Genomic DNA, 14,271 nt, shown 5'->3' with positions numbered 1-14,271 from the left:
CCAAATGGCATGATCATGTTGCATTAAGATGCAGATTTGCATGTTTGGGGTGAAGTGACAATGAAAATGCTCTTGTAGCACACTTGTTCGTCGTCTTAGAATCATCACATTGTAAGTAATCAGTGTGGTTTGACCTAGTTCGCTGTAAGTACTGAGATGAAAAAATCTTCATACTTTTGCTTTAGCTGCAGAATGGTAATAGCACAGCTAGTAATTAAAACAAACCCCAAAAAACCAAAACAAAGTCACACCTTTTATGGTTATGCATTTCCAGTCTCCCAGATGCTGCTGTTGGTGAAGACATGATGGATCAGTCACAGCCATGATTATTTGTTCTGTTGATTCAGCAGTGAGTCTAGAAAAAAGCTTCTGAATTTTCTCCTGAGGGTCTGAAACCTAAAGTAGATGTAATGTGTTGTTTTAGATAGGTTTCCCTCTAAAACCCAGTCAAGCTAAACTGGGCAAATTAATATTGAATTAAAGCTGCATCCACTGCATGTTTAGTAGACAACATTTTTCTTTGCCACAAAAGTTTGGTGAAGCAAATGAAATTACATCAAATTTAAGCACCAACAACTTTGAAGGAATTGGGGGACTGAATTGAGAATAAACTGAGATAAATAGAATATTTTTTGACTCAAGTGTCCTTTACAAGTCATGATACATCACTGACTATTTTCTGTTGTAAAAAACTAAAATGTGGACATATACACTAAAAAAAACCCATCCACACGTAGCCCCTATATGCTGGACCAAATCATCACATGTCTTGTTTGCAAAGTTGTGAGACAGAATAATTTATTGGAACAGATACAAGGTTTTGATCACAATCATCAATGCATAAAAGAACTATTAAAAAAAAATCATACTCTACACAGCATTTATCAGAATATAAGAAATATAGATTTACTCTTTAAAAACATCCATAAGCAACCCCAAGTTGGTCCCAGTAATAAGAATGAAAGGATCTTAATAAAAGTGGTCACTAACAGAAGATATCGGCTGTAGGCACATTCAGAACTCTAGGATACAGTGGACTCGCCTAAAAACAGTTATTTGTTCTGATGCTTATTACATACATACGTACAAATCTTTTCATGTAAGACAAAAACAACTTTAAAAATACAAGAAATATATACAATACATTTTCCTTGTTTCCTGGTTTTGTAACTTCCTGTTATCAATTATCTTGTAAAAAAACAAACAAACAGAAGTTACAAAATTAGTATCTGACAAAACTCACTTGCGCTCATATGTATCCGGCCTGCTGTTCCAGTTTAAGTCTCTGAGCAGTTTGGGATGTTTATGTCTCTGAGTGTGTGTTTATCAGTATTATAGGGTAATGACGGTGCCATCCTCCTCCACCCCTCCCCTGGGCAGTGCAAGACTGTTTCGTGGGTCCGTTTTCAGAGAGCTGAGGATTTTCTGTAGGCTGCCGTTGCTGTGGCGGAGGGCTGGGTTGCTACTGTGATGCGGGGGCTGTACGTGGTGGTGACTGTGCTGGGACTGTTGGTGCTGAAGGTTCAGGTCTCTGTGGAGCTGGTAGCTGAGGCTGCTGTGTTGTTGTTGGTGGTGGTGGTGTTGGTGGTGTTGGTGGTGGTGGTGGTGGGACCCTCCGTTGAGGCTCGGCTGGGTGTGGAAGGAGGCAGTTGAGACTACCGATGAAGGACGTGTGGGGGGGCTGGGAGGTGCTGCCGGGCCTGACAATGTTGTTGGTGGCTGCTGATGTGTGCGCGAAACACTGGACGCCAGGGAAGCATTGGACCTCTGAGACGGCCGCTTGAGGCTGTTTTCAATGACAATATCTGCCTCTTCGTCACTCTCCAGGTCGTCTTGGTACCCATGTGCTCCGGAGGACATCACTCCCACTGAGGCCACTGACAAACTTGGGTAACCAGTCGATCCGCTGCTATCAGACGATTGACCTGAGCTGCCTGAGATCCTGCTGCTGCGGACCACGTTGTTGCGCTGGTTCACCGGCTTGACCGTCACGATCAGGTTGTGGCTGTTGGCGATCATCATATCGGTTACCTGATCCAAGGACTTTCCAGTCACTTCGATGCCGTTCACCTCCAAGACCTCATCGTTAACTGCCAGCAGTCCGGTGCTTTCTGCCAACCCTCCAGGCACCAGCCGGGATATGAAGATGCCGGGGACTTTCTCCAGCCCATGTGGTGTCACCCGTACGCTGGTTCCATCTCGGATGTAAAAACCCAAGGGTTTGTCTGAGCCATGACGATACAGACGGACACGACGGTGAGATTCAGGTAAGATATCCACGTCAATGATGGAGGAGACGGGGCGGAAGTCCTGAGGCATGCCAATGCGGATCTGTGGCCGCTTGCGGTTGACGTCGTTGTTGCGCAGTGCGACCACTGCCTTCTTCTTGCGTGTTATTGTGTTCATGCCAAAGTTAGCATAGTCGGCCTCCTCTGCAAAGAAACGAAAGGAGACAGAGAAACAGAAAGCAATGAGTGCACAGGTTTCATTATTATTAATATGCAGCACAGGTTGAAAACAGACATGCGCTTTTGACGTCTAATACCCGAGTAGTTTGAGAGAGTAGGATATGGAAAGTTAAAATAAACTGACAACAGAAAAGTTTCCATACTAGAACTACAAAACCTGTACTCATGAACACACCTTTAAATCAAACCACCTGCCTCTCAGGCTCGAGAACCTTTCTTCAAACTATGCACAGATGTGCTTGAAAAGAATTTTCCTGCAAGAGACCTGTTAATCATTTAAACAGATTTTATTCCACATGTGACATTAACACAGTTTTTATTATCGGAACCATAAACAAGACTTGAGTAGTTGCTGGTTTAGTGCTTAACTGTGTCCCTTTTAGAATGATGAGTCCAACTATGTATGAAAAATGACATGTGAGCATGTCAACTATATTCACATACTCCTACTACTGAGACGCCCTGTGTGTGTGCATGTTGGGATAAAATGCTGAGTGTGCAGAGCATTCCTGTCTGTGCTGACAGAGGTGACCCACCCTTCTGCTACCAGGCAGCTGTAGGGATTCCCAGTGTGCATTTCTGCACTCAGATACAAAAGGCACATATATGTACTATCCTCAGTACAAACAAAACTTGACAGACAGAGAAATACCGATTGTTCTTCCAGTTATACTACTGGAAAAAGTCTTCAGCGCTCCTCTAGCTTAACCTGAGAGTGAACTCAAAGGAAGACAAGACAATACATTGTGGAAAGAATGAGCTGTGAGGGAAGATCAGTGTGGTAATCTCAGTTAAAGCATGATGTTTCCAACCAGAGATTTAGAGCAATCAGTGAAACAATGAAAACCTTCATGGGAGGACTAGATCACCCTCGCTGTAAGAGAGAGACTTCTTCATAACAACATATCCGCTGACAAACATGCTCATGCACTCGCTCAGATAAAATAAAGGAGGGTGGATTGAGGCTTAGCGAAGAGTGGAATGAAGTAAGGTGAAATAAGATGTCACCTAAGAAAACCTGACTAAATGTGTTCATTGAGTTGTGGTTCTGGCAAAGTAACAGTCACATATGTGTGCTCCTTGTTAAAAACAAACAAACAAACAAACAAACAATAAAAAAAAAACACACAAAAAAACATGATAGCTCTCTAATCTTCCCTTCTCAGGCAGACAGGAAATCTGGACACAGCAAAGCCTGATGTGACAGGAAGTGAGGGTCCCCAGGCGGGAGTATCCTGCACTTCCATGGTAACAGCGATGAGTCATCTTTGCCCTACTGTGTGGGACACCTGCTTTATAAAATTATTGTGTGTGTGTGTGTGTGTGTGTGTGGGGAGGTGTGTGTCTATGGGTGAGCACACTGTAATTTAGGGTCCCATCTTCAAAGTACACTGTGGAAGGAGAGAACACTAAAAACAAACATGGAGTCTCTGAGCAGAGCCAGCTGGCCAGTCGTCCCCCCAGCCTCGGAGGAGTGCGGACGTCTGCCATACAACTCCCTATGCAATGCTGACTCAATAATAAATGTCTTCCTCCAATACCTCCTCTTGCCCGTCCTGAGCAGAATGTTGACTAAGCAGGAGCATGTTTTTGTTACAGCGTTAGAGAAGAAATGGAGTGAATCTGGGGGAAATGGTGTGAATTTTGGTATGTGCTTCAATGTCGCCGTCAGGTGAAAAGAAGCAGCTTGTGGGGGTTACCAGTGACACCGACCACAGTGCACATACGGATCTAGCAATGACTAAATTGAGGAAAATGAGGAACATGACAAAAACAAGAATGATAAATGAGTGTTAGTGAAATAGTAGATTGACGTCTCTTGGAACAGCATGAAACAATGTTGTCAAGTGCTCACAGACCCGAGCCAAACTGCTGTGCCAAAAACACATAATACCTGATAAAGAAATGGCTTGGAAAATGCCTCTTATCAACTTTTACTGCTTTAAAATCTTTTTTTTTTTTTTTTAAACAATTCTTTATGTTTTTTTTGCAAAAGCATCTGAGTATCATCAAACTTATAGTGCATGGTATTCTTAGTTTTCTATGCATGTCGTGGCAGAAGCTGATTTGATTGAATCCAGACAAGGCTTTTTGCTGCAGCACTGGAATTTCAGCCACAAGTGCAAGTCTGCCTGATGGGAACCATATTGGAGGGGAAAGTCTCATTACAGGTCTATGGTGCAACACCCTCCTCCTTCCACACCCTCACCTCACTGAAACCAACGGCACACCACACAGCCCACCACATCACCAGTATCTTTAGTCGAACAGACGATCTTTCAGTCAGAAATCCTATGGATACAACTATAATTATGCTTTCTGTGTGTAATGTCTCACAGCTGTTTTGCAAAATCCCATAAGAAGCCCATGCTGCTGTAATTTGTTGAAAGAAAGCTACAGATGCAAAGATGTGGATGGTGGTGCATTTGATATATCTTAGGGCAACAGCTGAAGAGGCAAGATTGAAGTAAAGTTGAGCATTGGCTAAATAAGGACACATATTTGTTACAATCCACCAGAATAAATATATCTTAAAGAGTCTATGTAAACCTATCTATATAATTACAAAACATCAAGTAATGCCACATAGTTTGCGGAAGAATGTGAATGCGAGCCAAGTAAGAAAGAAGGAAGGCTTTCAGACGACAATAACCTCAGGTGGAGCAGGTTCACGTTCAGAAAACCCTGAAGTCATCTCATATTTCAGGGGAGCGTGATACTACACATATTACCTTGAAGTGCACAAGAGCTAAACAATTAGTGAATTGAATATTCAAAAGATAAAATTAATCAACAACTATTTTGGTAATCAACGAATCATTTGAATCCAATTTCAATCAAAAATGTAAAACATTCACTTCCTCCAAATGTGAGAATGTGTTGCTTTTCTTTGTCTTGAATAATGGTTAATTGAACATCTTTGGTGGTTTTTGATGGTTGAAGATGTCACCTTGGGCTCTAGGTCATTGTGATTGGCCTTTCCCCCCCCCAAATGATTGATCAGTTAAGATGAACTCATGATGAAAATAATTATTTGCAGCCATTATGTGCAGTATTCCTTCTATAACAAGTATGACTGAAGCTACTGCATATTCCCTTGGTCAGTAAAACCACTGGAGCATCATGGGATTACAGTATTTAGAGATGCCAAACAAATTAAAATGTCGAGTCATAGAACCAGGCTGTGGCAGCAAAACCCTGTCTGTCTATGTCTGTCTGCAGGGCTGGGCATTCATCAACCTGAAAAGGGTTTTTTTCCATTGCAAAGTTGCACATTATGTTCTCTGTTACTGGTGCACATTTTGCATTATCCTATAATGCAAGAAAATTACTCTGTTATTTAAGCTGCAAAAATGAAACCAAATCCAATTTTATAAAGATCACTAATTACTTCAAAGAAGCTAAGAATGAACTATCAGGTGTCTAAGCTTTCTAGACCTAGCTCAGCCGTGCCAAGTTTGGGACACACACACGCGCACACACACACACACACACACACACACACACACACACACACACACACACACACGGTCTGTGGCGCAGGGCTAGACTAAGTGAGCACGTTCCAGCCGATCACACAAAGGTTATCGTAACAACTTCTGACAACCCTAATCCCAGCTACACTGAAGCATTATGGGTAAGCCAATGTGAACCCGTTGATCAAAGCCTGTCGGGTCACTGCCAGGCATCTGCAGGCTCAACAGCACCTCAGAACAAAAGCCTATTAGAAAAACTTGCTGTTTCAATTAGCTGTTACTCCATTATTTCCACACTGTTATTAATTACCAAATGTAATTTAGTGACCAGTGATGGAATATAAAACATGAGTTTAGGTGATACACAACCTAGGAACACCTACTGTGCATATAGTGTGCATGCTCAAACCAGCTGTTTGCATTTACCCTAAACCTCAGTTTGTTCGAAACTTAAGGTCAGGGAATTCCACTAAAAATCCAGCTAATAGTGAGGCTAAATGCTGACAGGGACGGAAAAACATTCATTCACTTAAATAACATTTAACATCTGTGGTAAAGAGTATCGGTGAGGGTAATGTGAGAGCTCTGACACAGCTTGGTGGATAAAGAAAGAGGGTCAGAAATTGACAGTGGGATTTCAACATTGCCACTTTTTCCATACTCGAGCTGGACTGAAGCTGAAACCCCATGACACCAGAAAACACCACCTAACGTGGCTCCAATCCATAACCCACGGAAGGTCGGGGGAAAGAGGTCGGAGGTGAAAAGACGGCTTCTTGGTGTCTCGACATTCTACTCCCTGCTGAAGAGTGTTGCAGTGTGTGTGAGTGGGATAAATGTAGATGGAGATATCTCCCAACAGGTTGAAGACCTGCATACATTCACAAGACAAGCACAGGCTGCTTTGAACCAAAGCAACTGGGTAATTTAAGCTTGCCAGGATATTGTTCAAGTCATATGATTATTGGCATATTTCTAATCTTCTTCGCAGCCACACTAAGTGCTAACTTTAATGAAAACTGAACTCAATCATATTTAAATTATTTAAAAAATAATGTGCAGCGCTTTTGTGTGATCCTGGTGCATTCAGAGAGGAGAAAACTAGTTTCTTTGTGATTCTCAGTTGCTGTTGAATGCCCCATGCTGTTTTCAAGCTTGCAAAGCATAGGAAAAAGTTGAAAAATAGTCTTTGTTCCACTGAAGCCCACCTCTAGTTAACCAAAGCTGTGAAAAGAAGGCCCTTTAAAGTCCTACTGCCTTCCACCATTTCCCATAAAAAGTCAGGAATCTAAAGAGTTTTATGATCAGCCATTAAGGGCTCTGCACACTTGTTCCTGGCACGTCTTCTTACATTCACTACTGACTCGACAAAACTGTAAACACAGACTGAAAAGACGATGGAAATGAACCAAAACAAAAACACTTCCATTTTTACACTGTGCCTCAAATCCTTTTTATGCTTAATTACATGTGTGATGCAATGTGCGTAATACACAAACAGTACCATAATATTTATCAACAGGGAATTTGTATTGTGTGTGTGTGTGTGTGTGTGTGTGTGTGTGTGTGCGCATGCCACTATGTGAGCACTGACATGAAAAGGTAGACTGTTACAAACACAAGCGTTAGCTCCTGGCTTCACATAAGTGAAAGCTCCACACCACAGCATGACTGGTATGAGACTACTAAGCGGCACCATAATAACAACACAGACGTTTAGACTAATGATGTTTGAAGAGGTGAGTGAGGCCGGCTTCATCTGTGATATTTCACACGGAAATTTGTGAAAGTTGGGACGATAAGTATTTTTGGTACACCAGTGTTGGCAGAGGGAACATCACGAGGAGAAACGCAAGCAGCTGCTGGAGCTAAAACCAGAATTCATATTGATTTGTATGATTTGTCAGTGCTGTGTCTGTAGTATTATGTTATGCAATGTTAATGTACATGAATGGAAGTCTCTGTGCTTAGTGGCCAGTACATGTTGAATGTGTCTTCACACAAAGCTCCGACCCTGACCTCTGATTGGCTGAGTCACTGTCAAAGCAGCTGTAAAAAAATATTTAAAAAAAGGAACATGACAATTAGCCATTGAAAGCGCTAACAAGTGCTATATTGTTAATCAGAAGGCTTGTGTTCAATTACTGCTGATTTTTTAAAACATAACTTTATCTGTGAAAAGCCTTGTTGGTATGTGCATGCGAGAGTTGGGTTAGAGGCAGCAACATCAACACCCTCCTAACAGCTTTAGCGGTGGCCCCTCAGGGGTGCGACCCCTCTGGTAACGATATTTTTATCCAGTGATATGACCCAGACACTCACAGCCCAGCTGAGGAACTTCACAAACACACAATCCTTTCAGACTGCTTCACAGAAGCAATGACATCAGGCCATGCAAAGAACTCTGCATTACAGTTGGGCATTGAGATATATGAAGCATGCATGAAATTCTAATTATACGCCACATGCTAGACTTAACATCTTGAGCACAGATCGACCTATCGTCACTGTCGCAGTGAAAACTATGCAACCCCCAAATTAAGGGAAACTTAACTTAGCTTAGCATACAGACATGAAAGTGCCATCATCTTCTTGTCTGACTCTTGGGTAGAATTTCCCAAAATGTTGAACCATTTCTTTAAGTATGGATTAAGCTTCTACTTCTTAAGCTAATAAGCCATTTAAAAACAGGAGCTCATGTAAAAAACGTCATGTCACAGAGCTGATAAAAAGGGCATGAGAGGTTGACTCTATATTCATCAGTTCACTACTGTATACTCTAACGACAGCCACCTCTGGCCTGTTGCTATGTCTACAGCATATCCAGCTACAGCATATCCAGCTACAGTCCATCTATGCAAGTGACATTCCTGCACCCCAACAACCCCCCCTCCCAGCCCCCAACATGGTCTTCGGCCAAGCGTGACAAAGTGCTTAGTGACAGGAGAGACCATAATCACTAGAGAGAGAGAGAGAGAGAGAGAGAGAGAGAGAGAGAGAGAGAGAGAGAGAGAGAGAGAGAGAGAGAGAGAGAGAGAGAGAGAGAGAGAGAGAGAGAGAGAGAGAGAATGGTGAATAGTGCTCGACCCTGCTGCCTTTTGCATTAGGTCACTGGATGCTGCAGCAGTGGGCTCCATTCCTGGGCCCCACATATAGACATATAGACACATACACACAAAGCTGGAACCTCCTCACTTATAGCAATATAGCATGAAGTAGAACGGGATGAAACAGCTCATGACAGAGCAGAGCCATGCAGGACGAAGCGAGGCAGCCCAGTGCAATGCTGCACAGTATGCATATGTGTCCACTGAAACATTTTTCTCCTTTACTGACCATTTGCATTTTTTCTTTTGGTAGTGTTTGCATTATAAAAGACAAGATTTAATGAAATGCAGAGCGCTTTGTGTCGCTTTCCTCCTCATAGCGTGGGGTTCAGAAATAGCTGGTTTTCACGATGACTCTCCAGTGGTTTCATAAAACGAATCCAAATACAGAAAAATGAGCTGAACAGCACTTTTCTACATCTCTTTCCCATGTAACAGAACTGCAGTGAATAAAAAAAAAAAAGAAAAAAAAAGAGGCTTTTCTCTTCTAATGCAGTTCCGTTTGCAGTTGCCATGTCAAGTTTTCACCTTTGTCAAAATAAAATGCATGTGCAGCCCCTTCTAATGAGACGTACACAAATGAACGTATTGAATGAACCAAAACAATCAGTATTCTTGGACGTCTCCTCTCCTTCCCCATTGGAGACAGCCGGGAAGTCTATCTGTGTGTTTAGGGGCTGACTGCTGCCAAGACGTTCAGCTAACACTAACATGGAAAAAGAATCCAGACAGAATAAAGAAGAACTTTTTTTTTTAAACATGCAAACATATTTCGCATTCTTGTAGGGGTGGTTGAGGCAGCGCCCGGGTGGAAATTTGGAGAAGCTCGATAAACATACGTGGTTATAATCGACAGCTGCTCTGAAGGTCTGGGTTTGAACTTACTGGAAGTTTCTGTGATCTTATGCATGCTCTGAAATGCTAGGTGCAAAGTAACGAAGTACATTTAGCTAAGTACTGCACTTGAGCACAATTTAAAAAGGTATTTGTACCTTATTGTGTATTTCAATTTTATGCTAGTTTATACTTGTATTTCAACATTTTTATTGACTACATGCCAGCTTCACTGAAAAGAAGCCACTGTGCATACTTTTACTTTTGATATTTTACATCCATTTTGCTTGTAATACTGATTTGGTTTTACACATTTTTCAATGCAGGACTTTTACATGTAATGAAGTATTTTACATTGTGGTATTACTAATTATAATCGGAATATTTCTTACACACATACACACAAGCAACAACTGCTTTCACTTTTATGTGAACTGTGGACCTGCTCATTCCAGAAAGATGTGGTAGAAAAAAAGGTCTTAGAGGCTTTGTATTAGCATTATGCTTCAGGTAAATTAAAAAAAAAAAAAAAAAAAAAAAACTGTAGAGAGTATGAGACTCATACATACTGTATATGTGCTGGGTATCACTTTGCATGCACTCCCTGCACTCATTTCTCTCCCAGTTACTGCGGCACATAGGGGCAGAGCTGCACATCTGGGACAAGTTAAATGGAGCTGCCTTGTCTGCTCCGTTCTGGCTTAGTCTATGTGGTGGGGTTGGGTGGGGAGAGTCACAGGTTTAAGATTCGCTACAGGTATCACCCCACCCCCCCCAATAACACACATATGCATACGTATGCATGCACACGCACGCACATGCACGCACGCACTGGACCCCACACAGCACAAGCAACTTTATTCACACACATGCAGATGCTGGGCCAAATCACATGGGGAACAGAGGTTAAGACCAAGAGAAGAGTATTTAAAGAAGAAGGGAGTAGGAGAGTGCATGTGCGTACATAAGGAGATTAACCTGTGTGCGTGTGTGTGTGTGTATATGAGGGGGCTGACACATAACAGAGGAGAGGAGGGTGAAACATCAAAGAGGAAGGAAGAGGAGAGCGATGGAGTAGACAGGTCTTGCATTCCTCAAAAGGAACAATCTACACTCCCCCCCACCTTCAAGGGAAAAAAAAAAAAAAAAAAAGTGCCGGTGGGGGTTCAAACCTTCCTGCCTCCACCTCCTCCTTCTACTACTGCTTCTAGTTTTAATCCAGCTGCCTCTCTGCTGATGTTTCCAACCAAGAAAACACATGCTGTTGATTTAAGTTCCACAAAGTCTCCACTGCCATCTGGCCCACAGGTACCCGCGCTGCCTTTACTGCTCACTACCCATGCAAAGATATAAATAAATGTCACTGTGGAATACAAAGTTAATGGAAATCTTGGACTCTTTTCTTAAGAAGAGATATACTGGGCAATAAACAGGGGGCAGATTTCTTCATTTCAAAGAGAACAATGAACAATCAGACTCAAGTGTAAACATTAAAAAACAAGTCCCACAATCATATGACAAATAATACATTTCACAGGCATTCTGGCAACGACGCAGTAAGGGGAAATAGATTCTGGCAGTGTAGTGGTGACACAAGTCACAGCAGCAGACTTGGACTAAAGTCCTTGCCACCTGTCTGGCCTTCTGTTTGTATGAGAGTCCATGTGAGTGATTAAGTGGGTGCGTGTGAGCGAGAACAGACTTAAGGATAACACAGACAGAATGACTCTAAATGACCCTAAAACTAAGAGGAAACATGAGATATTGTTTCCTGATAGACAATTTTTCTTCCAATATTCCTCCTCTCTTATACACAAGCCAATACTACTATGAGAAAGACATTCAGATAACAACATAACATAATAACAGTCGCTGTATAAACTCTCAGTTCCTCTCCAACACTCACAAACCAGAGCGTGAGCTTAGCCGCCTTCAGCCTCTTCGACCATCAAATAATGTTTAATGAGCCCCAGGCTGAAAAGATTTGCCCTCAGTTGGATTTGCTTCACATTGTTTAATGAAGAGAACAATATTTATGAGTCCTGTGTGAATATTATTCATGCGGGCCCACTTAAGGAGCGAAAGAAAGGGAACAACGGTTCATTTGCAGTAGTTTGTTGAGATAGTTTTATAAGAAAATGAATAAACCTGTCTAATGTTGTAGTAGTGTTGAAATTATTCATGTTATTTAAATAGCTGCAAACAGGTTAGGGGGATTAGAGAGAGCTAAGAATAATAAACCCACATGTAAAGAGGATGCGGTGGTTGCTGTGGATGGGTGTATAAACCACTGAAACCTGCAATAACATACCTTAAGTCTGTGTATTTAGCCGTCTAACATGAGAACAGTCTCATCTATATTTGGAAGCCAAATGCAGGAACTGACACATCTAAATGCTGTAGTTGTATTACAACAGTATATATTTCTAATAAACTTAAAAGCATAAATGAGTTGACTTTATGGGCTTTCTGGTTTCTGGCATGCGTTTGTTTTGTGTCCTTTAGAGACCAATCCCTTCTGCTATCTAGAGGTCTTCACTCCCAAAATAGAAGAGTGGAAAACATGCATATTTTAGTTCTTTAAAAAGAGAGCAGATTTTAATAGACCAGAGGATCATTTGGCCCAAACACGACACAAATAGAAAGACAACACCAGCACCTGCACTAGCACTATGTGCAATAAATTAACAAGCAACAAATAATAATTATAGGAACAATGTCATAGAAAAGTCATAGAAACTAATTCCAAAAGCAATTTGTATGCTTCAAAGCTAGTTTACAAAAATAATGGAAGACCTATTTTCATCCCCTGCACCGACAAGTAGAAGGCACAGTAGAGCGCATACCTGACTTAACATTTTCTTCCACCAAATACGGATTATTATTTGGATCTGCCCCAAATTGGACTCACTCATAGATGTCAACACCAATGTAATAAATAAAACTCCAAAAAATACCTGTCATTTAAGCTAGTGACACAAATCTTTTACACGGTCTACTGATATCCAAAAATATTTTCTCCTGTGGTGATTACAACTTATCATTTGAGCTAATGAGTATGCTCGGATCCATTCCAGTCCCCTTAGCTGGACAGAGACCCGGGACCTGTGGCAGTAAAAGATGACCCCACCCGATTAGAGCAGCTATAGTTGGGTCCTGGACTCATTTCTTCTACTACTACCCCTTTGTCCTTCTTAACCTCTTTGGCACTGACCTGAACTAGAGTCAATCTCTAACCTTTTATCAGCTGCAGGGGACAGACAACAAGCAGACTAGGAGGATTATGGGGGCTCACTCTCTCTCTCTCTCTCTCTCTCTCCCTCTCTCTCTCTGTGACATTCAAGCAGATAGGTAAGGAAATGAGACAATCGAGGAAGCAGACAAATACAGACTCGAAAATTGACAAATTTCCTTCCGTAAACAGGTGAAAAGAGTAAAAACTCATCATGCTGCCTGTGAGACAATTTCAATTTCATTTGTGGTAAACTGCTGGTTTAAGGGGGAACAGAGAGAGAATGAGAAAGAGAGAGAGAGAGAAAGAGAGAGAGAGAGACAGACAGACTGAGAAAGGGAGAGACTGTCTGTCTTCACAGAAGAGGTCTTGCTGAGAAGGTCTTACATCAGCCCACAGGAAAAGTGATCCTTTGTTATGAAGCTGCCTCTGGAGACATTCAGCTCATTCACACCATGGGCAAGAAAAATAACCCCTCACGATACAACTCGACTTATAAGTGGCCAGAGAAAATGTTGTCTCCGAATGCGAGTGAGATCATTTTTTATCCTTATCCAAGCAGACGAAGACAAATACACATTCACTCTCTCTCACACACACACACAGACACACAGACAAAGACACACACACACACACACACACACACACACAGACACAGACACACACGAACGTGCATTGTTTTGCAACAGATCGGTGTGATAGTCTTGGCTGAATATGGGCTTCTTGTTCACTTTGGTTGTTGATCCAGTTTGACATTTGCATTCTTAATCCTTTGAAGGGGATCCAGCATGAGATTTGCACTGGTATGTGTTGGATCCTGCCATTAGCGCAGGCTCCCTCACTGACCTCTATTCAGTCATGAACAAGGGTCAATGAAAAGCCCCTTTCCGGCCTCCAGGTGAGGGCCCCCCATTCCCCGGTTGTGATTGGGCAAATCCTTTGCAAGCTTGGACAGGCCTCAGTCCCATCCTCCCCTGCACCTGAAAATACCAACACCCTGTCTTACACAACCACACAGCATAACAGAACACTTCCTGTGTGTGGTGACACAGATCCTTGGTTCTTCCTGCTCCTGCTTTGCTCCACTGACTCCATTTGTGTTTTCCTTCATCGCTGCAGCCATATCACTACTCTCTCTCTCTCACACACACACA

The 14,271-nt window shown here is 42.1% G+C and overlaps 1 protein-coding gene across 1 annotated transcript in view; it reads right to left on the bottom strand.

Moving 5' to 3' along the window:
- Positions 1-781: 781 nt before the first annotated feature.
- The window catches only part of pard6gb (par-6 family cell polarity regulator gamma b), a 31,984-nt gene continuing 18,494 nt past the window's right edge, over positions 782-14,271 (bottom strand). Inside the window, exon 3 of the mRNA XM_023412089.2 lies at positions 782-2,432. Within this exon, the coding sequence (XP_023267857.1) occupies positions 1,333-2,432 (1,100 nt within the window). The 3' untranslated portion in view covers positions 782-1,332. The remainder of the gene's footprint in view (positions 2,433-14,271) is intronic.

Source organism: Seriola lalandi, unplaced genomic scaffold, assembly GCF_002814215.2.
Source record: "Seriola lalandi dorsalis isolate HSWRI2012SDOR001 ecotype SW California unplaced genomic scaffold, Sedor1 jcf7180002054476, whole genome shotgun sequence".
Lineage (NCBI taxonomy): Eukaryota > Metazoa > Chordata > Actinopteri > Carangiformes > Carangidae > Seriola > Seriola lalandi.
Note: the sequence above shows the minus strand (reverse complement) of the source record. Positions and strands in the feature narration are given on the sequence as shown.